General features: G+C 44.8%; 1 protein-coding gene across 1 annotated transcript in view; it reads left to right on the top strand.

Annotated features, from left to right (window-relative positions):
- Nucleotides 1–25,639, top strand: part of CNDP2 (carnosine dipeptidase 2) — a 171,184-nt gene that overhangs the window by 41,261 nt on the left and 104,284 nt on the right. Inside the window, exons 5-6 of the mRNA XM_086965227.1 lie at nucleotides 5,266–5,466; nucleotides 24,497–24,581. Coding sequence (XP_086821353.1) covers nucleotides 5,266–5,466; nucleotides 24,497–24,581 — 286 coding nt within the window. The remainder of the gene's footprint in view (nucleotides 1–5,265; nucleotides 5,467–24,496; nucleotides 24,582–25,639) is intronic.

A 25,639-nucleotide genomic window follows, 5' to 3' on the forward strand; every position in this document is an offset into this window, starting at 1 on the left:
GGCACTTTTTATTTATTTACTAAATAACATAGTTCATGCATTGTGATTGACTGACATTGCTTGTTATGATATTTGATTTTTCTACAATAAATTTAAGCAAATGTATCAATTTCTACTGGGACCCTTCTTTTCTATACCAATTTGCACCCAGGTCCCATGTGGATTTCTTGGGTAGAACCCCCCCCCCCCTTAAAATAGTTGTAAATGTATAGGCATTTTTATAGCGCACTACTTACCCGGAGGCGCTTCGACCGCTGCGAAACCCTTCCTGGCTTCCCTGAGAGATGGTCCCTTAATGGGTATCTCCAGGGTGAGACCAGGCATCCCCGGTGGTCTGGTGGGGCCGTTAGTGAAGAAGAGGCAAGCTAATGCCCAGAGTTGCCGAGTGTGAACGCTGATCAGAGTGGGCACCGAGGCGAGAGAATTATAGAGTCCGCTGACCCTGGTTCAGAAACCTGCCGTGCCGGGAATCGAACCCTGGTCCCGGGCCGCCCTCTGCTCTCGGGTCTGCCGCCTCTAACCAGTGAGCCACAGTACTTCACCTGTTCACGATTGCACAATGCCAGATGCCTGTCCGCACTGTGCAATCACTGAAAACGGCGTCTTGCACAGTGCGAGCTGTCGTTTTCTGCCGCTTGAGTAGATTTTTACTCAAGCGGCAGCTTTCTCAACGGGGACTGGTAGTTTCTCGGCGCGAGCGTACGCGACCACTCACAATGAGAAACCTGACCTCCCAGCGTTGAATCTCGCTGGGAGGTTTATTTTCCACGCTCTCGATCGCCAACTTGATGATGTTGATCGCGAATGAGAGTCTCGCTGGGGTGTCATTTTGCTCGGTTGCCAGGTTGAGGACTGCGAGCAAGCAAAAAATGACCGCTTTGCGTGTTCGCACTGTGCTACGTGCAATTTGCGAAGTAGCGCAAACTACGTGAGCGCAGCGTAGTTGTCCGCCCAGGGTTACTAAACAGTAAATGCCTTAAATCTGGGGATCCCGAGCCCAGTGAGCCTCTTATAAAAAAAAAAAAAAAAAACTTGAAGTTTTCAGTAGAAACCACTTGTTGTGTGGACCAGTAAATGCTTGAAGGAACTTTGATGTGTAATTGAAAACCAGTATGAAAAGGGTTGCCATGTGTTTTGACTAGTGGCAAAAAGAATGAAGAAAATGGGGTCTTACAAATTTGACCAAAGTAAATGTAGAGCTTTGGGATGATGTAATATTACTAGTATATATTTCCCGTATAATTGGATAGCGATGGAAGTTTGAGTTCAATATTTGATGTTGATTTGTTTACCTCTAACAAACATGTAAGAATTCACGGAAATGCTTGATGGGCAAGATAAATTCCACATATCTTAGTAAATCTGGATGTGTTGCCAAATTGATAGACTTTATGAGCTGAATTGAATGTCCATAATTTAAGAATGGTTCTTTTTACCATCTGCTAGACTTTTGAATTGATCTTTGCTGTCCGTAGGAAGCAAATTGTGTCAATATGGGGGACTGAAGGATCGTTATTAACCGCTATTCTGAATCTGCAGTGAAAAACAAAAGCTGTTTAGTTATTGTGGTTGCTTGAGTCACCACAGTGCCAAGTGAAGCCATTGAATATTGCATTGAATAGCAAATTAGTGTCGTTTCATATGCCTTGTCTTGCCTCTTGTCTCTGCAGATCAAAGAGTAATGGGAGACTGTGGTTTCTCGTGTTCTGCTAACCCCTGTGTTCCCTTTTGTACGAAAGTGGATTTTTAGTTGGTGTGGTTGTGAACGCTCTCCATGTAAATATCACCCTCTTTATCCGGTCTAAAACCCTTCGCTCAAACCTGGGAAGCTGTTGCACAGGGCAGTTGTGCCTAATCAAAGAAATGAATGTAAAAGCATTTAGGGGTACCAAAACCACACGTAAGACACTACACAATAAAAAACTAACACTACTTACACAAATGGTGTATTTTTAGCCTTAAATAGACTCTAAAGCAAGAATAACCAGTTTGATGCTGATGACGGAACCGCTCCGTCATCAGCTGCGGTTGGGCTGTGCTTATGACGAGCGGTTCCGTCATGGCCCTGCCGCCGTGCCTGCGCGCCGCTGATTTCGCGCCTGCGTGGCGCGTTCCATTGAGCGGGCGGGGCCATGACGGAACCGCTCTGTCACCAGCACAGCCCAACCGCGGCTGGTGACGGAGTGGTTCTGTCACCAGCATGCGGCCGCCCCGCCCACTTAGCGCTGCGGCGGAATAGCCGCTCGCCCACTTAGCGCTGCGGCGGAATAGCCGCCGCAGCGATGTGGTTAATCTATCAAGGGGGAAGTTAGCGATTCGGATTTTTCAAATGTAAATAAAGTACTTTAACTTTAAACTGTCATATGCTATAAATCATTGCAAGCAGTTAGTAGCCAACAGGCTAAAACTCCTGTTAGAATCCTCTTGATTTAGCCACAACAGATGGGGGTCAGTCACAGGGACCACTAGGGTCAACGGGGATAGGTTACCTGTCAGTCAGCAGTCTTGGGGTCATGAAGTTACTCTTCTTAAAGCTTCCAGCCAAGAAGTGGTACTGATGCTGGGAATGAAGGATGCTGAAGAGATGCAATAACATTTCCTGGGGTCCATGACTTGAGGGATCGTCTCCTGCCAAAAGACTCTGTCCTATTGCAGCAGGACAGTCAGCTGCAGGTCCAGTTGCCGCTGGTCTCCAAGTTACAGCAGGTTCAGCTGTTGCTAACAAAGCTATGGGTCCCACAGAGTTTGGGACACCCCAGGGAGGTCATGACTCAGTTGCAGAGTAGGCTCTGTCGTACTGTTGTACACCGGATTCCTGGGCAGCTGGGCTTTTGACAGGTGTCGGTTCCTTAAGCTATTGGTAGCCCTGACTCTTCTCTCTCTCTCCCCCCTCCCCCCTACCCCAATTAAGATAATGTAAGCCTTGTTCCCCTGTGAGGAACCCTGGGCACACCTCTGGGGTGTGCCCAGCATAATGAGCCACTCTTCTTGGAAAACTGGTTCTGCACCCACCCCTTCATACTCCCCTGGAGGAGATGCAAGCCAGTCCATCTACACAAAAGAGCAGGCATGCTAAGGTGTTATTGTCATTTGCTTCACTAATGGCTACCCCATGGTGTCATCCTGCTGGAGAAGGTCGCATTTCTTCCTCCTCAGCATTTCTCGTTGCTCCCTGTGCCTGGGAACACTTATCACTTCCTAGCGAGGGAGGCAGCCTGTTATCTCGGGTGGCAACTTCTACAGACAGTCGGGAAAGGCTACTGGAGGTTTATGCAACAAGTTGTGATTTTCTATATAGTCACTTTTCATTGAAAAATGACCTTCAATCCAAATCCAGCAATGAGTCGGGCGCAAGGTAATAATTAATTTGATAGTTTAGAGTAATCTCTCCGGTGGTCCCTCCTTGTCCGTGTGTCAGGTTTTTTATAAATCTACTTGTCCTGTAAAACCTTCTCCTTCTCCCTCTGGTGCCATGTAGCGCAGTGACAAAATATGGCAGCACTCTCATTATGTAAGAGTTCTGGTAATAGCCTCTCTGATTACACCAGGGCTAATACTATAGTAGGGCTTGAATAATAGCAATTCCCTTATTTCACCACCTTTCCGCAGATCTACATACTGGGGCGAGGTAGCGGTAAGCAATAGATCCAGGGTTAAAATGCCATTTTGAGTCTGTGCAAACCTATCATCTTGAATGTTTTAAGGGGTTTCACCTGCTCTTTAATCTTCTTCCCATACTGAGAAAGGTTGGAAAAGTAAAAAACTAAAAATTCTTCCAGGGTTGTTAAAAAGTGGTTAGAGGGAAAGTGAACATGTAAACACTCAACAGCTTCTCGCAGGAGCAAATCTACACACGCATATTTTCTCGTGCTGAATTGCAGTTCACATTTTTCTAGAAGTACAATTTCCTGGTCTACTTTTGTGAATTCATGAAATATGTAAACCTGCACTAATGCAAAGACATACGAGGGTTGCACTTTTGTCGACTTTCTTTAAGAATTGGGCCCCTATTTAGGTCCTTTTGATTTTATTCAAATTCTATCTTTCTAGGCATCTGTCGGCTGGCTTCACTGCGAGTGATTAGCAATCTGCTCTTTCACAAGGAGTATGTCGGCACACAAAGTTGTTTTGTTTAGTGCCAGGAACTACTGTGGCAATGTGTGCTTTTTGAGACTTAAAACTATTTTAGCTTTTTGTCAGTTTGTTACAGTGGGGAGGGCCTGAAGCTCCCACAATAAAGTTTTACAAAAGCTGTCTCCCAACAGTACAAGCATTGATAACACTGCCCACCAATGTCAGAACTATTGGCTTTGCCAATGCTTGTGTATTCATGTTTCCCATAATCCTGTTGAAACTCGTTACACTTTTTTTTTCTTTTTTTTTCCACCTTTATAAATAATTTTGGGAACTACTAGCATGCACAACACATTAGACTAAATGATGCTTTAAAGAAATGGTACCTAAAATTTCAGTCATTTAGCAAAACATTTTTCCAAGTTGCGTTTTTCTTATTAATTTTATTTTGAAAGCAAAGAATTTCCAATCTTGTTTTCGAGCTTATGCAAATATTTGTATTTCATCAGAGCGCGTTCTGGGAACATTATACGCAGCCTCCTATTAAACTTTGCAAACGTGTGCCCACTTTTTTTTTTTTTTTTTTCCTGGAACCACTGTCAGTAGTGCAGTCTGCACCTACAACCTTTATTTAGAGCGTTCATCCTAATAAAGGCTTTCCATTAATGAACCATAAATACAAGTTCAGACCGTATTAATGTATGGACACAATTATTACCTCCACTGCAGACCATTCTCTTCCCTGCTCCATAATGTTGTACTGTAAACTGCCAGCCAACTGGTTTGTGCTGCAGGGGATTTGGGCTTACTTGTTCCATGGACAAAATAAACAAACTTATTGTCCTTGACCCCCCACCCCAAACAATATGTCCTTTGCACAACTATAGAAATTCCACACCTCTGGTATGGTATGCGCAGGGTAGATGGCTGCTTCTTAGAATACTCATCCCTTTGGCTAATAATGGTCAAGTCACATTATTGTGAAAATCCTGATACTTTCTACATTTGCTGTAAATGTAAAATAAGAAACCTGGAGGTGTGATATAAAGTATTGATGGAGTAAAATTACAAAATACTCATAAGCCCTTAGGGCCAAAAAATATTATTTCTTGATTTATATGTATTTGTGTGTACACTTTTATCTAGGAATAATTATATAAACTGTATAATCGTTTTGCTCTTTTTTTTCAGGAAGTTCCAGTCAACCTTAAATTCTGCTTTGAAGGCATGGAAGAATCTGGCTCAGAAGGCTTGGATGACCTAATCTTTGCTCGGAAGGATACTTTTTTCAAGGATGTTGACTATGTTTGCATTTCTGATAATTACTGGTTGGGAAAAAACAAACCCTGCATTACATATGGTCTCCGTGGTATCTGCTACTTCTTCATTGAGGTAATTTTTAGATTTATTTATTTATTTATTTTTTTCCCAGTTTGAGCATTGAAAGGTGAATTAGTTTGTAAGAGTCCTCAACCACAAACTGCTATCCTTCTTTTGCAAAACATTTGCAGGGACAAAATATTCAGAAAATATTGAAGTATTTAAAATCATAATGTTTATTTTAACAATTTTATTTTGCAATTTTCTCTAAATAATTTTTAGTGGTCCTGGTTGAATAATGCCACTATCCTTACCATCTCCAATTGATCATTGCTCTGGTCTCTACGAAGTGAGTTCACAGTATATAAAAGTTTGAAAAAAGGGTACAAAACTGCTCATACTTGGGTAGACGGTCCTCATTCACAGCTAAGTGTCTCCATTGGATTCACACACCACATCTTCATTTACCACGGTTATAGTTGAGTAGGTTGTAGAGATTTGCATGCCTAAGCTGTAATAGGCTGGACTACAAGCAGCATACATGTTTACTTGGTGACTGTTATTACATCAGAAGATATTCCCCATTGTCTTCATTATAGTTGAATAATAACATAAGGGTGTCCAGTGCAATTTTTATACTGGTAATCTTGAATAAGCTTATTTTGCCTAAAAGTCTTAGTCCCTTGTTATGAGTGGGCCAGTGTGCGTTATGATAATTCTTGCCCCCGAAAAAAAAAAATGTACTCATTTGTTTGAAAAGTGATAATTAATTCCCATTACGAGTTTTCCTCCATAATGTGGAATAACATGTGGCTGTTGGTCCTCAACGCACCAAAATCTGCATGTGCCGGTATTTACTTGCCATTTTCTCCTGATAAGTATCCACTGGTGTTACCTGCATATATTTTATCCAGGGAATGCAGTAAAACTCCGAATTCTAATATGTGCGGTATCGCACATATTGTAATTCATCGTCCCCTTGTTAAAAGGGCACTAATGTTAGGACAAGGTTACTATCTGTCTTCAAGGGTGCCCTTCTAAACTGACCTATTCAGTTCATCGATCTGAACTGCCCTGCGGAGCGTTCAGAGAATCGACGGTCATACTGTCACATTTATATACTGTAATAATTTTCTTTAAATCTCATGCTTATAGATGCTTCTGTAGCTCTCATCCATACGGTGGACCAGGTGTCCTTGGTATGGAGAAGCCTTATTTCTCCTTCCACCTATCTATAGTCATGAGATCAGGAGGAATCTGTTGAACTAACCCAAATCATTCCCATACTATAAGGAAACACCCCTGCTTGATGGCCTTCAAATAGCTCCTGTAGAAATGTCACGTCTTTTCTACATCCCTCTTTGATAATGCACATCTTTGTCCAATATGTATGCATGAATAGGTGGATATCCTCTCTGTTAAATGAAAGGAACAGATACAAATGTATACTCTTATCTTGCCTCTATCCTACATATCTGTCAACTAGACTCAGTTTCATCTCAACATATTAAAACTATTGGTCAGCACATCTGAATGAAAATCTTAATTCTAGCTGTAGGACGTCAAATGTGACTAGTCTAGTAGGGTCTTTGTGGTTCACAAGTGGTTACCCCTTTGTTTTATAGAGACCACACCAAAGCAGAGCTAATCTCTGCTTCCCATGTAATGTACGCTGTGAGGAAAGTCATCTGATATAATTAGTCTGTTAATCTTCAGCCTATTACCATTCCACAGGATTGATTCAAACTTCTGTTTTACAATTTTAAAAATGCAATTCAGGATGCATGTGTTGGGAGGGTAAGGACGGGGGGCTGAGTTGTTTGTGTAACCGACCAAAAGGTAGAGCATGTTAATCTTTAGGCCTCACCTAAAACCGCATGCAAGTGCTGTCTCTTGTAAGAGATTGTTTACTACATGGGCTTTGGAGCCCCTTATTTGCTTTTTCCGAATTGACCAGCGCATGCCACTTTCACTTCCTCTTCTTCCTGGTGGAGCATTGACCAAATACCGATTGCTTCATTTTGATTAGTGCCCTTCCAATGCTGGTCATGTGGTTCAGGAACTATTTTGCCTTCCTCCTCGTACGTATTTCTTTTTGTGTGTTTCCTCCTAAATTTCCCAACCTCCCATGTCTGTGTTGCTGCTTACCTTCCAACCCCCCTTGCCTCCCCCAGTTGTCTGTTACACCACCCAATGCCATAACCGCTGGCCGCCTCATTGCGAACTGTGTGCCTTCCCATTGTCTGTGTTGCTTGTGCCCTCCCGTTGTCTTTGTTTCCCATTCACAAGTAATCAAAGAAAGAGTGTCCGTAGAGGAGGGGATACAAAGTGGTTGTTGCACGTGAAGTCTGAGGCCAGTTGTAAGTGGTCAGATAGTAGGACCAATTTCATGGAAAAATGCAATGCTTTTTCAGGAAACCCTCACTCACCCTAGTGGTGACATGCTTCATCATCGGGTCCACCGGGAGAGATAGAGTACCTCCCCGGTGTGCTGCGACGCCAGGAGACTGCGGAGCAGGTTTCTTGTGAGGATGAAGAGTGAAAAATTATAGTAGGGTTAAAAATGTCAAAGGTTGTACCAAAAAAACTTTTATTGGTTGGTCAACCTGACATGTTAAAAACTTATTATGTGTAGGGAAACTAGCCAAATACAATATACTGGTGTTACCCTAAGAAGAAGGTCAACATGTTTCTGCCCGTGATATGTGTTACTTTACAGGGCTTTCATCAGGACCAGTTAGCGAGTGTCCCAATGACAGGAGGGGCGCGCTAAGGCCCGCCCTGCCACTGGTCGTGAAAGTTAAAAATAGCACTATGTGTAAAATGGTGCAAAAAAGGAAGAAAAAACAAACTTGTAAGTTTGGGGTTTTACCTCTATTGCGAGGAACCTAGAAGTCTGTGAGAGAAAAGTGACAGACAGACAAACAAATACATAGACACAAAAACATAAAATCAATGGTTTGTAATCATATGCAGTGGCCATAAAGAGTGGCTTTGTGGCGTGACACGTGCTTGCATACCTATCAAAGGCCGTGGCCGGTATGCATGAGATGCGTAGTTGAGGTAGTGCCATAATCCAGGGTGGAAGGGCCTCAACTAGCACTGAAAGATTTAATTCAGCGTGGTCTGTTGTGTGTGAAAGGTACAACAACAGCAGGGTAAATGGAGACTTTATAGTGTTTAAGTCTATACGTGCGGTAGGCCAGGTATGGTTACCCGTATATACAAAGCTACCTGCAGTGGGGTGGCGGGGAATCTTCCCCGAGGTGAAAAAACGTTAAAGCAGGGTTCCGGTACAAATCGCCGTAACACTGCTGGCCGTGGCATGTAAATTGATCAGGCACACAACACTACAATCGTGATATAGGAAATTATCCTCACTTGTAAAAAGAATGAGCCACGCCCCATAGAACTCAGGAGGGGGGTGGGAGCGACAATGGCACACCCTATTCGGGAAAGGGAGAAACAAACACAAACAGAGGAGGTTTAAGGAACCAGCATGAACCCATTCACACGACTTATCTGATGTCAAGATGTCCCATAGTAAGTTTCTTACGCCTGCAACGCTCAGCACCCGCTCGGCACCTAGCTGCTCCCTCGCTGGATCTCGTGGATCCTGAACGAAGGGCAAGCCCGGCGTTATGAGAGCGGTCGCTGAGCGTGGGCCAATCAGGGACCGGGGATTAAAGCGAGGCTTGGAATACAAGTCGCGTGATCCCGCGAGAGGTGGGAAAAACGAGATTGTATCTCGGGATGAAGCCGAGGCTTGAAGCGCAAGTCGTGTGAATGGGTTCATGCTGGTTCCTTAAACCTCCTCTGTTTGTGTTTGTTTTTCCCTTTCCCGAATAGGGTGTGCCATTGTCGCTCCCACCCCCCTCCTGAGTTCTATGGGGCGCGGCTCATTCTTTTTACAAGTGAGGATAATTTCCTATATCACGATTGTAGTGTTGTGTGCCTGATCAATTTACATGCCACGACCAGCAGTGTTACGGCGATTTGTACCGGAACCCTGCTTTAACGTTTTTTCACCTCGGGGAAGATTCCCCGCCACCCCACTGCAGGTAGCTTTGTATATACGGGTAACCATACCTGGCCTACCGCACGTATAGACTTAAACACTATAAAGTCTCCATTTACCCTGCTGTTGTTGTACCTTTCACACACAACAGACCGCGCTGAATTAAATCTTTCAGTGCTAGTTGAGGCCCTTCCACCCCGAATTATGGCACTACCTCAACTACGCATCTCATGCATACCGGCCACGGCCTTTGATAGGTATGCAAGCACGTGTCACGCCACAAAGTCACTCTTTATGGCCACTGCATATGATTACAAACCATTGATTTTATGTTTTTGTGTCTATGTATTTGTTTGTCTGTCTGTCACTTTTCTCTCACAGACTTCTAGGTTCCTCGCAATAGAGGTAAAACCCCAAACTTAGAAGTTTGTTTTTTCTTCCTTTTTTGCACCATTTTACACATAGTGCTATTTTTAACTTTCAGGACCAGTGGCAGGGCGGGCCTTAGCGCGCCCCTCCTGTCATTGGGACACTCGCTAAATGGTCCTGATGAAAGCCCTGTAAAGTAACACATCACGGGCAGAAACATGTTGACCTTCTTCTTAGGGTAACACCAGTATATTGTATTTGGCTAGTTTCCCTACACATAATAAGTTTTTAACATGTCAGGTTGACCAACCAATAAAAGTTTTTTTGGTACAACCTTTGACATTTTTAACCCTACTATAATTTTTCACTCTTCATCCTCACAAGAAACCTGCTCCGCAGTCTCCTGGCGTCGCAGCACACCGGGGAGGTACTCGATCTCTCCCGGTGGACCCGATGATGAAGCATGTCACCACTAGGGTGAGTGAGGGTTTCCTGAAAAAGCATTGCATTTTTCCATGAAATTGGTCCTACTATCTGACCACTTACAACTGGCCTCAGACTTCACGTGCGACAACCACTTTGTATCCCCTCCTGTACGGACACTCTTTCTTTGATTAATTGTGATATTAACTGGGGACCAAGAGTGCCCTTCAACCCTTTCTCTCTTTTTGTTGATACTTTGTTTCCCATTCCCCAGCATTGGCCGCTTCATATCGCTTTTTTCTAACTTTTAGTCATGCTACACAGCAGCCATGCTACTCTGCAACATTGCTGAAAGACGGTACTAAAGCCAATAGCTCGCCTATAGGGATACCTATTAGCTTAACCAGTGCTGGTTAAGCAAGCTGGCCTTCAATACCTAGCAATCTGTGATTCTGGGGTCTACAAAGGGTAGATTGTTAGTTACAAGTAGCTCTCCAGGTACTAGACTGTTACTTTTACGATACAGAGCCATACCGAATGCGTGATTCAAAGGATGTGGAACTTACCTTTATGCATATCACAGGACGGAGGAATAATGCGTTTCAGACCCATGAAGTAGAAGCCAGCCTAACCAACAGCAAAGTTGCCTGCTCCCACACACCCACCAATCGACCTGACTGCATGAACCTTCAAAATAGCCATGCACCAGTGCCACCTACTGCAGTGGGCTGGCTCTGGCATTGCCATCCACACTGTGATTGTGTAGGCTCTGGGCAGAGAGGAAAGAGTTGAGTAGCTAAAGTGAGGCTGAATGAGTTGGGAGTCAAAGTGTGCAAACTTAAACATTTAAAAAAAAATCTGATGACCACGTATAATTCGGTGTTTACTGCTAGTTATGTGGTTAGTAGTGTGGGATGATTTTGATTGATGGAAAGTAGCTCTCATTGAAGAAAGGGTTGGATACCTCTGGTCTGTTCAACCCCTCCCTTGAAGCATATTTAATTGGCCTATTAGATTTGTATATATTATTGGTTCTTCTGAGTATATTACTACCTAAATATTTAATTGGATCTGGATTCCAAGCCTTGGCACTGTAATAAATGGCACCAAGTGAAAGGCTTATCCAAGTACATTTTGTGTAATGTATATTTAAATCCTCCTATGCTGGAAATATCTTCTACTACTGAGGGGTCATAGAATTAGTTAAACCATGAATATCTTTAACAGGACTACCTTGTGATGTCTGAATCTTTTTTCGATGCGTAAAACACTTTATTTTGGAGTAATGTTTTGAAATGTATGACTTAGAGAGACTAAGTGCGGCCAAACTGCATCCAGTATGGCACTAAAATCTTAGTGAAAAGTTTAACCAACTCTCGAGGATTCTTATCTGGTTTTACTGTGAGGAGCAGTGTCATGGAGGTAATAACGGAGTAACAATTAAGAAACAATAGGAAACGTTTGGAAGTAGCTCAGCTTGGACGTTTTAGATTAGGCCTTGATGAAGGAGGCAGAAAAGCCACCCACACCAGGAATCTTTCCCCTCTGTAATGTTCCAGTTGCCTTTTTGAGCTCCGCGCAAGTAACTTAGTTGCTCTAATGCCTCCGCTAACTGGTTCAAATTAAGGAGTCAAACTAAAGATGGAAGCATCCTGTTTTTGAAGACAACTACTCCCTCCTTTACAGTTCACAGGAATGTATGTGTAAACCAATTGGCTATATTCTCATCACAGTGTGATGTATCACTTGCATGTTTGATTTGTTGTATGTGATATATGTAGTCCAGCCCTACATATTTTGTATGCAATCTGCTTACTCTCCTCTTAATATTATGTATAGAGCAGTTTATGTCCGTTTCCCTTTCCTCAAATGCTCCATATTGCCTCTAGCCTTTCTGACCTCACTAAATGTTTTGTGTGAACAGTCATTTTTGTGCTTCATCATTAACTGTAGCACCTGTCTGTTTTTTTTCTTTGTATTATCCTGATACCGTGAGGGAAATGAGTTATGAGTTTGCATAGTAGTACTGTCTTTGCAGTGTCCCATATCATATCTCACACCACCTCTGACTATCTGTGTTCATTAAGACCATGTTGAATAGCGCCTGTAAATGGCTCGCTCCTACAGTATCTCTGAAAATTATTTCATCCAATTTCAACCCTTTGGATAAGGTCGGAAACAGCATTGTACAGTCCTATTCTAGGCCAACCCAATCTGAATCAGTTGATTACCATCCCTCTTTAACACGTGAAACAGCCGCATTCTTGCTCAACGGGTTATACAGTGATTCCTAGAATATCTATTTTCTGCCTCTTGTTTTGTTTGGCAGTCGACAAGTCTGTAGGTTCTGCATCCATCTCTGGAAGTTTCGGCCCTGTGTTCTTTGAATCTTCAGTCCTGGATTTCACGGTGTGTTGTAATAATCCTGAAAAGGAAAGCAATATGAAAGGGAAGCTTCCCTATGGGGAATATTTTCTGATTCTAGGTAGGTGGTACCTTCTTTTATATCTTTGTTTAGCTAGAACAGTTTCTGACGCATCTTGGAAAATAGCAGGTGTGCCCGTCTTAAAACTGAATCTACACTGGACTCGTGAGCTGCCTCCAAGATGTTTTTTTGATTTGAAAGTAATAAACTCCTGTAATCGCATAAGGGGTACGATGTTTCTGGATGTGCAACTCTATGGGTCCTATCCAAGATGATTTCTCAATCGCTGGAAGCACTGAGCAGCTGATGAAACGTGGGCTAGCACATGACTCCTTCCTCCACCTCTGACACCTGCCTGTGCACTGCTAAGGTGTAAGAAAGTGCCCTCTTTTTGCATGGTTGCCCCCACTTTTTGTCCAACTGTTCATGTACTTTGACTGAGTGTGCATTGGTTTCCTGCCAACCAGATACCCAGGGGCTTTATTCTTTCCCTAAAACTGCATTATGACAAAACCCAATTGACACTTTGGCCGCTTGTCATTCGCTTGTAAATGGTATCCTAGGCACAAAGGGCACTGTGGCCAGGTAAGGCCTCTAAGGGCTGCAGCACTTATTGTGCCACCCTTGGAGGCCCTGTACCTTTACGCGTATGCACAAACTGCCATTGCAGACTGTGTGTTGTAGTGCAGAACAAAGTGAACAGTCGATATGGCACACTGTGTGCCATGCCGACAAATCACTGCCCTGGCATAGGTAAGCCACCACTCTAGCAGGGTGCACTACACCAGTGGCGAGGGTACAGGTGTATCAGTCCAGGTCCCCTACAGCACAGTTCTTCAAACTGTGGGGCGCGCAGCCCGGGGGGGCTGACACCATCTCAGGGAGGGCGCGCACTCCGCCCTAGCATCTCATTGTTCCCCAATTTCCTTATCAATGGGGCACAACCTGCCCATAATTTTGTCATTTTGAAAGCTAACCGTGAAAGCAGTCGCTTTCGGTTTCACAGCACAGGAGACTCCCTCCTCCCACCACAGATGAAGCTTTTCAGCTCTCTGAATGAATCGTCCCGGGTAGGTTAGTTCTTCACAAGTAGGAGGCAAATAAATTTCTCTTTAAATTACATTAGTATGGGCTTGTCAATTCTTCATAAATTGTAGAAGGCGCACCTAATTGACTGTTAAAAAGTTTCAGCTGGCTTTCCCTGCAGTTTCAATTATGCAACGATTTCATTAAGATAGTGTGGACATTTACTGAGTTGGCAACATTTAGACACATTGTACACTGACAAATTTATTATTAGTTTGAGTTTTAAAGCAATTTTGTTTGTGTCCATGTTTTTGAAACAAAACATTTGGTGAGGAGAAATGTTTGCATGTTTAAATTTTTTATGGGTTTGAGAAAGGGCATGTAATGCAGTATCGTTTTTTGTTTAGTTTCCTGTCACGTAGGATGATTTAAATACTCTGGGGACACTCACGGTCGTTTAATAGTACATTAGAAGTTCTGTGTTTGGCAAGATGGGGCGCGGATACGGTTCAAGCAGTGCCAGTGGTTTCCGGTACTCAGCACCGGCACTTATTTAACAGGGCTGTGGCTATGGTTTCTGACTCTGCAGGTGGTGGTCTCAATATTAATTGCACAACTTCAAAATAAATAGAACAACATACCTTGCATGGTGACTGGCTGGTGGATTTCATACGCAGGCGTAGGTCTGTCCAGGCAGGCATGATTGTGTATCACCATGTTAGTGACGATGTCATCACGCCTGTCATGAATCCAAGAAGTCATCATCAATGAATGGCTTTCATTCTATTATTCGTGTCTGATGCACCCTGCCTCTGCCTGAGCCTGAGCCTAAGCCTCCCATTGGATAATTGTAGCTGGGGGCTGGCTTATGACCGAGTTAAGGCAAGGAAGCTGAAAGAGTGCATTTCGAACTTGGGAGTGCGGGCTTGTGAGGAAGAAGAAACAAAAGTAACAAAAATAAATGTAAACTTTCCACGTGCTGCATAGCCAGAGTAGTATTGCCTGCAGCCATGCAATGCCACTATCCTCAATGTGCTCGTTGCAGCTGGAGCCACCGCAATTTTTTGTGCGCTACGGAGCCACCTCCGTATCGGTGCACTGCCTCCCAGCATGCTAATTTCTGTGTGCATGAGCTCAGTAGTCGCAACAGCCATACTCACATCTCAGAGGCATTGGCAGCATTACGGCTCAGGACAGTGCTTGTGCTGTAGCAGGCAGGGTGACAGAAATTCCCAGATATGGTCTGGGATCTGCGGATGGCGGTCATTTATGTAGTGTACCAGATTCCAGTAATTTATGTCTGTGGTAGGGGGGCCCGACATCTAAAAAGATTGAGCTGGGGGGGCTCAACCTAAAAAAGTTTGAAGACCTCTGCCCTACAGTGTCTAAGCCAATTTTTAGACATTGTAAGTACAGTAATGCCATTAAGAGTATCTGGTGCTGGGAGTTTGCCATTACGAACTCCACAGCTCCATAACTGCCTAACGGAAAACTAGGACGTTTGGTATCAAATGTCTATGCACATTAAACCCACACTAATCCCAGTGTGGGATTTAATGAAAAATGCACTCCTAGGGCATCTTGGAGATGCCATCTGATAAACGACCTAATCCTAGTGTCATGGCTAAGTGGCTGCTCGCCAGCTGCCACCATCAGACATGGATCTCTGTGTCGCGAGGCTGCTTCTCTCCGGAAGGGGGGGGAGGATGAGAAGGAGGTCTGAAACTATGCATATCCTGGGACGGGGTACCAAGCCCCCTCCCCCAGGATGGGCAGGGTCCATGAAGGGGAAGCTTTAAAGACCTTTGTGAGCTACCCCAGGCCTTTGCTGCTTCTAGCAACTGGTCCCCACAGGTTCTGACCCCCACTTTGGGTGGGAGAATTAGCGGGAAAACCAAGTGAGGAAGGGAGGTATGCCCACCTTTACCAACCCCACCCCTCAGGTGGGGGAGGCGAGCTGATGCACAACTCAGTCCCCACCATCTTGCAGATGGGGGAAGGGGAGGGGGGGGGGGGGGGACTGACGGCCACAGAGGCACATGCCTCCCTCCCACTGGTGAATGGCATAATAGGGTTTGTACCCACCCCAAGGAAGGGACCCATTAGTCCCAACCTTTACTTACCTGTAACGCCCATAAATGTAGTATTTAGGGGCAACCCTGAACCTTACCTCCTCAGACCAGAACCGACCAGAAGAAGGACCGAAGAAGCAGTGCTGAACAAAGAGGAGGACGCCCACAGACTTGGCTCCATCCCTACCCGCCTGTCCGCACCATGAACCTGCTCCAGCGAAATCCAGGTGTGTCCTCCAGCCATCAGCCCTCAAGAACCCAAAGGACCTGCCCTGCCTTCCGTAACCAAGACTTGTCTCCCGTGATCACCGGATTTGCTCACCCACAGACTCTGGCTGCGGCCAAATCTGCGAGTCTGCACCTGATGCCCACTGCCTGAGTTTGAGTGGCCCAACACTACAAGGTCTTCCCGGCGGTCCTCACCTGAGATCTGGTGATTTGACCTGCCTCTAATCTCCAATCGACGCCTTCAGCCCCTTTCAGGAGGATCCTCCGAAAGGAGCTGGTAAGAAAACCTGAAGCCTAAAGTCATCCCTGCACCCGACGTCCCTTGGTCTTGGGTGGCCCAGCCAACGTGTCCCGGCATCCCAACTTACCTCTGCAAACGGTGGTCACCTCCAGAAGATTTCGTCCCCAAGCCTGCAGTCTTTGTTGTAACTAGAGAATTCCCATTGAAAACTGGTCACCCAACGCCAACACAGCACCCAGCCACCCGTGCCCCGCTGTGATTGTACTTTGGGTGCGAAGTCTGATCCCCTCCTTTGCCCTGAGCCTAACACCAGGAGCTTTGCTTGCTCCCACAACCCTATTGCCTGCTCGCGAGCAGCCACCAACCACAGGCCCCCTATGTCAAGTCAAGTCATAAAATTTGTATAGCGCACTACATACCCAGAGGGTTTCAAGGCGCTTAGGAGGGGGGGGGAGGATTATTTGTCAAATATCCACGTTTTAAGCTGCTTTCTGAACGCTAGGTGGTTCTGGGTGAGGCGAAGGTAAGCGGGGAGTGAGTTCCATGTTTTAGCAGCCAGGTATGAAAAGGATCTGCCTCCCATGGTGGTCTTGTTGATGCGAGGTACAGTGGCGAAGGCTTGACTGGAAGAACGTAGTTGGCGGGAGGGGGTGTAGAAGGACAGTCGAGAGTTGAGGCAATCTGGTCCGATGTCGTAGAGTGATTTGTGTGCGTGGGTAAGCAGTCGGAAAGTGATCCTCTTATTGACGGGTAGCCAGTGGAGGTCTTTAAGGTGACCAGAGATGTGTTCGTTGCGTGGGATGTCTAATATGAGCCTGGCTGAGGCGTTTTGGATTCGTTGGAGTTTCTTCTGGAGTTTAGCGGCGGTACCTGCGTAGAGGGTGTTTCCGTAGTCCAGACGGCTCGTGACCAGAGCGTGGGTGACTGTTTTCCTTGTTTCGGAGGGGATCCAGCGAAATGTTTTTCTGAGCATGCGAAGAATGTTGAAGCAGGAAGAGGATACGGCGCTGACTTGTCTGTTCATTGAGAGTGAAGAATCCAGGATGACGCCAAGGTTCCGTGCGTGGTCTGTCGGGATGGGTGCTTTTCCGAGGGCTTCCGGCCACCAGGAGTCGTCCCAGGCAGAGGGGGATGTACCTAAGATGAGGACTTCTGTTTTGTCTGAGTTCAGTTTCAGACGGCTTTGTTTCATCCATTCGGCGACTTCTTTCATTCCTTCGTGTAGGTTAGTTTTGGCGGAGCTGGGGTCCTTGGTGAGGGAAAGGATCAGTTTAGTGTCATCCGCGTAAGAGATGATGTTGAGGTTGTGTTGGCGGGCGATGGCCGCGAGGGGGCTCATGTATACGTTGAAGAGGGTGGGACTGAGTGAGGATCCTTGAGGTACGCCGCAGATGACTTCAGAGGCCTCGGACTTGAATGGAGGAAGGCGGACTCTCTGGGTTCTTCCGGTGAGGAACGAGGTGATCCATTCAAGTGCTTTTCCTTGGATTCCGATGTTATTGAGGCGTTGTAGAAGGGTGCTGTGGCAGACTGTGTCGAATGCTGCAGAGAGGTCGAGGAGGATGAGGGCGACTGTGTCTCCATTGTCCAGTAGAGTTCGAATGTCGTCTGTTGCTGCGATGAGGGCGGTCTCAGTGCTGTGTTTTGCTCGGAAGCCAGATTGTGAGGGGTCGAGGGATTTGTTGGCTTCGAGGAAGGCGGCGAGCTGGTTGTTGACGGCTTTCTCGATGACTTTGGCCGGGAAAGGAAGAAGCGAGATGGGGCGGTAGTTTTTGAGTTCGGTGGGGGTCCGCTGTTGGTTTTTTCAGAAGGGCGGTGAGTTCAGCGTGTTTCCAGTCTTCTGGGAAGGTAGCGGAGTTGAAGGAGCGGTTGATGACGTCTCGGAGGTGCGGTGCTATGGCGGAGTCTGCTTTGTTAAAGATGTGGTGAGGGCATGGGTCTGTGGGGGATCCAGAATGGATGGAATTCATCAGGCGGATGGTTTCCTCAGTGGAGATTGGGTTCCAGGCGTTAAGGGAGTTTACGGGGGGAAGATGGTCAGCAGATGGTAGGGTGGGTTGGTTTCCGGGTTGGTTGTCAAAGCTGTTGTGGATGTCTGCAATCTTGTTGTGGAAAAAAGAGGCTAGGGAGTCGCAGAGGGTTTGAGAGGGGGTGATGTCGTTGGAGTTGGCCGAGGGATTGGAAAATTCCTTGACGATGTTGAAAAGTTCCTTGCTGTTGTGGGCGTTGTTGTCAAGTCGATCCTTGAATGCTATTTTCTTGGCTTTTCGGATCAGTTGGTGGTGAGTGCGGGTGGCGCTTTTGAAGGCGTCCTTGGTGCTGGTGGATGGGTCTTTTTTCCAGGCCTTTTCAAGGGAGCGGCAGAGTTTCTTGGATTTCCTAAGATCATCGTTGAACCATGAGGTCTTCTTGCTGCCAGGTTTGCTTTGACGTTTTTTCAGTGGTGCTTAGGTGTCGGCGGTGTTGGATAACCATAGGGTGAGGTTGGCGGCGGCTTCGTTGGCGTTAGAAGAGAGGGCTGGGGAGTTTCGAAGGAGCGATGCGGAGATTTGGTCCGTGGTGATTTTGTTCCAGTTTCTTTGCAGGGTAGGTTGGAGGTGGATGTTGGGTTTTGGTTTGTTGTAGGTGAAGTGAACGCAGCTGTGGTCAGTCCAGAGGAGGTCCGTGGTGTGGGTGAAGGAGACATGATTGCTGGATGTGAAAATGGGGTCGAGTGTGTGAACTGCGATGTGGGTGGGGGAAGTGACTAGTTGTTTAAGTCCGAGGTTGCCGAGGTTGTCCACGAGGGTGGCGGTGTTGCGGTCGTTGATCCTTTCAAGGTGAAAGTTGAGGTCTCCCAGAAGGACGTATTCTTTGGAGGGGCGCGCGTGAGGAGTGATGAAGTTCGTGATGTCTTCACTGAATTTTGTGCGGGGTCCTGGTGGTCTGTAGAGGAGAGTGCCTCTGAGTGTGGTCTTGGGGTCGATGTGGATCTGGAAGTGAAGGTGTTCGGAGTTGACGAGGTTGGCGTCAGAGCTGGTTGAGATGCGGATTGATTTCTTATGGACGATAGCGAGTCCTCCTCCTGTGTGGCTGGTACGGTCTTTGCGAGTAATCTTATAGTCTTCAGGGATGGCAATGGTGATGTCTGGTGCGGAGGAAGCGTTCATCCATGTTTCCGTAAGGAAGGCGATGTCCGGAGAAATGGTGTCTAGTAGATTCCATAGGTCAATGGCGTGTCTGTGGACCGAGCGGGTGTTGAGAAGGATGCATTGTAGGTGGTTGGGGTCGGGAATCTGTGGTGTGGTCGTAGCGGAGATGTTGTCGGTGCCGCTGAATTTGCAGGAGAAGCAGGAGAAAGGTCCATGGGTGCGTCCAGGAGCGGCTTGGACGCAGTTGGGGGCGCGACCGGTGTTAAGGGCTAGGAGGGTGGCGGCATTGTAGGTAATGCGGGAAGGCTGGGTGCCGTGAGGGGCAGGGGGTCTGGTGCTGGGCGCGGTCCAGGCGCGGACGGGCGTAGACGGGCTTACCTTTGGCGCACCTTCGGCGTGTCCGAAGCGCGTGGACGCTGCGCGTGGAGGCATTGGCCATAAATGGAGAGGGGATGGGGCGGAGCGTGGGAGGGGCAGCAGCTGGGAGGCGGTAGCAGGGAGGAGGGGCGGGCCAGGGAACACACAACAAGATGGAGGGTCAAAGTGCACCGGGGGCTAAAGGCAGAATTAAATAAATAAACGCAGCGCGAGGCAGAATTAAATAAATAAACACAGCGCGAGGCAGAATTAATTAAATAAATGCAGCGCGAGGCAGAATTAATTAAATAAATGCAGCGCGAGGCCGAATTAAATAAACAAACAGTTACAGCTCTGTAGTCTCGAAGCGGTACCACCAGCCGGCCAGATCGTCAACAGGAGCTGGGATCAGGGAGCATGGGGGGAGCGACCGTGCTGGATGAGGTCCAGGTGATCCATGGGATAACATTGGGCCTCAGCACTTTGCACCCGTCTGCCCTAGTGCTGCTGAGGATGTTCTGAAAGTGCACCTTTGACCCTGGAGGAACCCTGGTTCTAACCTCAGAATACCAACTTCCACATATAAAGTGCTTACCTGCAAACTGTTAATTTAATTTCCTTCCATTGGATTGCACTGACTGTTTGTGTGTTTTTTTCCCTTAAAAATTATTCGAAGTGTGGAGTTGGTTTGTATAAACCATTTAAAAACTGCAAATGTACAAAAATTGAATTGCTTACCTTTTTGTCTAAGAAATGTCTCAGTGTGATATCTAGGCATATTACACTGATTACAAAAAGTAATTTAAGTGCTCTAAAAATTAATGTGCACAGTAATCTACAAAGTAACTAAAGTAATTTCGAACTGTTGACTTACCCGTAATTCAACCAACTGCATTTGAACCTGCAATCCACTGTAAATCACTGCATTAGATGTTCTAAGTATGATTTCACTTACCTGCAACAGGCTTGGCTTAGTTCTAGAAATGAAATAACTAACATTTTTGATAAAACAAATTTGTATGAGTTCAGTCTTTTACTGTGTGACATCGTTTCTTACCCGAGTGTGTACAACAAAATGCTTAGCATACCCTCTGATAAAGCCTTACTGCTCGCCCACGCGGCCACAAATTAACTGTGGGTGGAGAGCTCCGCTCCACCCACGGAGTTGTGCATACTCTGCGTTCCTTGAAGTAGGCACAACTCTCCACACTCCGGAGCTCAGTTGCTCAGGCCCTCCTCCACACTCCCCACCCCCCTAGGAAGAATTACTTTAAATATACTCTTAAGGTTAAAAAAAATCAGCACTTACCTTCACTGCGGAGTCCCCGGGCTGCTGTCCTCCTTTCCTTGGTTTCACTCTCTGCACATGCACTCGCACATTCCTTGCAAGAAATGCGCATGCGCAGATCATCGTCCAACCGAGGAAGAAGAGTGCGGCAGCCCAGGGACGCCGCAGTTCAGGTAAGTGTCGTTTTTTTTTAACCTTTAAAATATATTTACTGTAATTCTTCCTAAGGGGGTTGAGGCAGAGCGGAGTTTCCACGGAGTTTGTCCCCCACTCTGTGGACCTCAGCGTAGTACTGCTCCGCCCAGGCTTACCACGAACAGAGAGAGTAAGGTGCTATCAACTATTATCTTTGCCTACCTTTGGGGCTCCACTGGACTCTGTGCACACTATACTTCATTTTGGTATAGTATATACAGAGTCAACTTCCTAGAATAGGTGTCCTTCCCCTGCGAGGAATGCTTGTGGGTAGAGGCGGGGGTGGAAGGAGTGGTGTTCGGCTCTCTTCATTGAAACTCCGCTCCAACTGGATCTAGTCTCATCTGAGCAGGTCACCAGGTCCAGAATCACTTCCTCTACAAAAAGACCAGATTAATTTTTTCTCATGTTGGGATATCATTGAGAAGGTTAAGGCCATAAGAGTAATCCCCACAGCGTAAGAAGCTGCATGTTGGGTCTCGACAAGACTGTGCCCCAAAATATTTAAATGATTTTTCATAAATCTCATAATTTAGTACTTGGAATCTACCATTTATCACTTGGCTATCTGTATAAATTGCCTTTCACCTTGCAAATTACTTCCATAGTATTTATATTTCAGAGCAAGGCATAGAGGATAAACAAGGTAGTGATCTGCCTTTCAATATTTTGTACACTGCATACGTATGTGATTTGATATAGTGCAATATACCTACAAAGCAGTGGAGTGCTGTACGTACTATAGTAGGAGTTTGGAAATCGACCTTTTAACTCCTCAAACCTCTGTCAGCCATTCTATCTCTTCCCATAAGCAAAATTTTTGTGATGTGGCTAAAAGTTGCATTTACTGCGCTCCCACTCTAAATATACATGAAAGTGTTGTAAATGGATAGTATTCGTTCCTATTATTCCAGGGTCATTATGTAATTATTCCAGGGTCATTAGGTAATTGCCAAATGACCAATATATAAGTGGACACCTACTAAATGTATGATCAATCCCCTTAATGATACACTTTCCTATGTCTCAGTGCTTACATCGTATAACTTCATAGTAAAACCAATTTCATGTACTAAAAATATAATTCTATTCTACAGTTTGTAGCTGGCTTGTATGTGAGGATTTCAGTAAAATTTTTAAATACATCACCCAAGCTTAAAAGCTGAATTCCACATGCAAGTCAGTATTTGAGAAACCTGATTAAATACATTTCCTCCCTCAACATCAACAAATGTGCACAAATATTGTTACACACATTTCAGCAATGTGATTGTCTTGCTATTCCCACCAACATGTAGATTTGCGAGTGAATGACAACACTTTATGCCAAATATTTAAACATTTTAGAAGGACTGTCTGTGGTGTGAATGCATTGGCATTGATCGGCTACTAGAAAACACACCCTCAAACACTTTAGTAGCACAGATCCTCCAACATTCTTTCCCAAAAAATGAAGAGGGCTCACTGAAATCCCTAATAAGCAAGTATATTACACATACTTTTAGTAAAATCAAAAGGTCTTGGCTAAGGCATGCAAAGCTAAGACCATATTCTTTATAACCCTCCCTTTACCTGGCATACTGAAGGAGTGTAAGAGGAGGATCATTTATTTTTCCAGTAAGCATGGTATTTGGAACTATAAGCAAGAAGTAACTTCTAGTCAGGAGAGAGCCAACCACATAGGAATGAATGAACCATTGTATGTAAACGTCAATAGATACTTAAGTGGTGAAGGTTGTTTCTTCAAAATATCTTTTCCGTGACCCTGCACAAAGAATTTGTGTAGGAGGATTCCTCCTAGGCGTATGACGGAAAAAGCTTTGGGCAACATGAGATTAAGATAGTTTCAGACCGTTCTCACTTTCGTATTCTTAATCATTCAGACCTCTTTCCTTCACTTGATCTGAACCTTGTCATTTCCTGGTGAAGTATATTCATGCATTTAATGGTGATAGAGAAAAGGTGGAGAATATGGGATGGCCATGCAACACTTGTCCATGTGCTGAAGATAGCATTTCTATCTTTAGTCATTAAGCATTTGGAACTGGAACCAAGTGGGCCCCTCCTTTATGTACTTTTTGCATACAGAAGATGTGGATCACATGTTTCAGAAAATGGTTGAGTTAGTTCTTTTTTAAATGTCATTTCTGGGTGGCTATTAAGACCCCTCCTTTGTGCAAAGTCTTGATTCTCATTACATTAAATGATGGGACCATCTTCAAGCAGGAATAATAAAAACCTGGGCACAGTGAAGTGTGAAGTCTTTTCACCTGGGCTGCCATTACCTTTTCTGAAAAAGTAATCAGACTGGCAAAAATACAAAAACATACTCACCTTGAACAAAAAACTGCGGTTGCACCTTTCACCCCTATACACTACCAAATTGCAGTGTACAGTAATAACAAATTGGCAATCATGTACTAACAAGGTCTTCGTGAAATTGTTAAAGGGAACCCTGTCACCATCCTCTTCATTTCAGTGTCTGAATCTCCACCCCAACACCAAGGGAATGCAGGCAATACTCTGCTGCTGTCTGGGGAAGCTATCCTTATTGTGTACCTTGTGTCCTGCTAAGCTAGGAGCATGCAAAATAATTTGCATTGACCCCAGTCATGCCTACACCTTTGTGCACATGCTGGGGTAGTGTGACACTGGGGGGCGCAAGCTAAAGTACGGATACCAGCCTTGCATGCAGCCTGGGACTCTGGGCAGGGGTAGGCACCCATTTACCATGTGCGGGGACAATCCCATCACATAATATTGAATTAAAAAGTCTTGCAGTGGCAAGTATCAGTAGTCTTAAGCTGGCCACCCTTTGAGATTCACTGAATGGCTTTCTGGTCTATAAATGATGGGCCCTTCTAACCTTTTGGGATTTAGAATCCCAATAACCTTGTCTTAAGATGTATCATCTTGTATAACCAATGTATGTTAAGTATGTGAGTGTAGTCTTGGATGGCATACATTATTGGAGGCCTAGTTGCCTAATACCGCTTTAAATTATGCTTTGTGCCCTTTTCTAAATCAAATAACCTATGGTCCATGTTCATCTTTCCAGTGCTCCTCAATCACTCGGTTATTCTTGCCATTGGGGGTTTGTACTAAATTTGAATGTTTACTTGTAAGCACTGAGACGTTACTGTTTAGTGTGGTCTTTTCACACCTTCTCTCATTGCTGTGCTTACACTCAGTATCAATGTAGGCTTACTGTGCGCCATTCCCTACTATGTGGTATTCAACATTTGCATTTCCAGTAGATAGTCTCTAAAATCATAGTTTTAAATAAATCATTAATAAACGGTAAATAGTTTATATTTCTTTAAAATTAGGTTGAGTGCTGTGCCAAAGACCTTCATTCGGGCGTTTATGGGGGTTCTGTACACGAGGCAATGACAGATCTCATTGCTTTAATGGGTAAGAGACACCATTTTCTTTACTTTATATATGTTTTTATGTTCTGTTTTTGAAATATGTTACCAAATAAGCTGATTGATATGTCAGTAACTAACATCTAGAAAATAAATGACTGATTATGCGGCCATATAGTAAAGCCCTGTGTAGTTTACATGATGTCAACACATTTGCAAACTTTCCACTGACTCCATTGCATGTAAATTGACTATCTACATATTGTTTGTGGAGATCTTGAAAATGCAATTGTACGATTTGATGGCTCAGCAAAACCGACCCTAAACAAGTTTATTTAAATCCTTTTCCTTCCAGTTCATTTTTTTCATTCCAGCTCTTTATTTTCAGACAGTCACCCTGCAAACCATCCTTCCCATGCAAATCTCTACAACCCCCTTTTAAAAGTGGACCTATATTCCTTTTCAACAATATTCACTGAAAGTACCAGCAAATTACTGCTCGGTGTACAGGCCTCCGGCAGGAATACTGCCGGAATATGGTGGATGAAGTCTCTCCCTATAAAAACACTATGGCCAAAATAATGAGTACCAAAATATTGTGAAGGTAAATGGATGCTGGAATTTATAGCTTTACGATAAACTCCATGTGTCTACTAACTGAAGGGGAAAAAAACACAAAGGTTAAAGTGACACTATGGTTTGGGAATGTAATAAGATCTTAGCTTGCAGTAAAAACACTACAAGCAATTCGCTGAGAAATAAGGAAAAAACTAGCATTTAGAAAAACACTAAAATAATTGAAATTGGCTGTAGTTTAGTGAGCTAACTCTACCATATGCCCCTGCCATGCACTGCTTATGACCTCACATATTACATCAATAATCACACTGATGACATCGCTGAAGATATCCATTCATAGTGACCGTGCCCTGTAGGTCTTGGGTCTTGTGGATTTGAAGTCTTTCAACATGCTACACTTGTGTCCAATTTTCTATTCACCTTAATAGGTGACCCTCTCAAAGACTTCAAATGACCCACAGTTTTAAAGTCAAGAGGTTGACTGGTGCAGGTTATAGTTAGCTCAGTAAACCATAACTGGTACAT

The sequence above is a fragment of the Lissotriton vulgaris genome, chromosome 4_1 (genome assembly GCF_964263255.1).
Source record: "Lissotriton vulgaris chromosome 4_1, aLisVul1.2, whole genome shotgun sequence".
NCBI lineage: Eukaryota > Metazoa > Chordata > Amphibia > Caudata > Salamandridae > Lissotriton > Lissotriton vulgaris.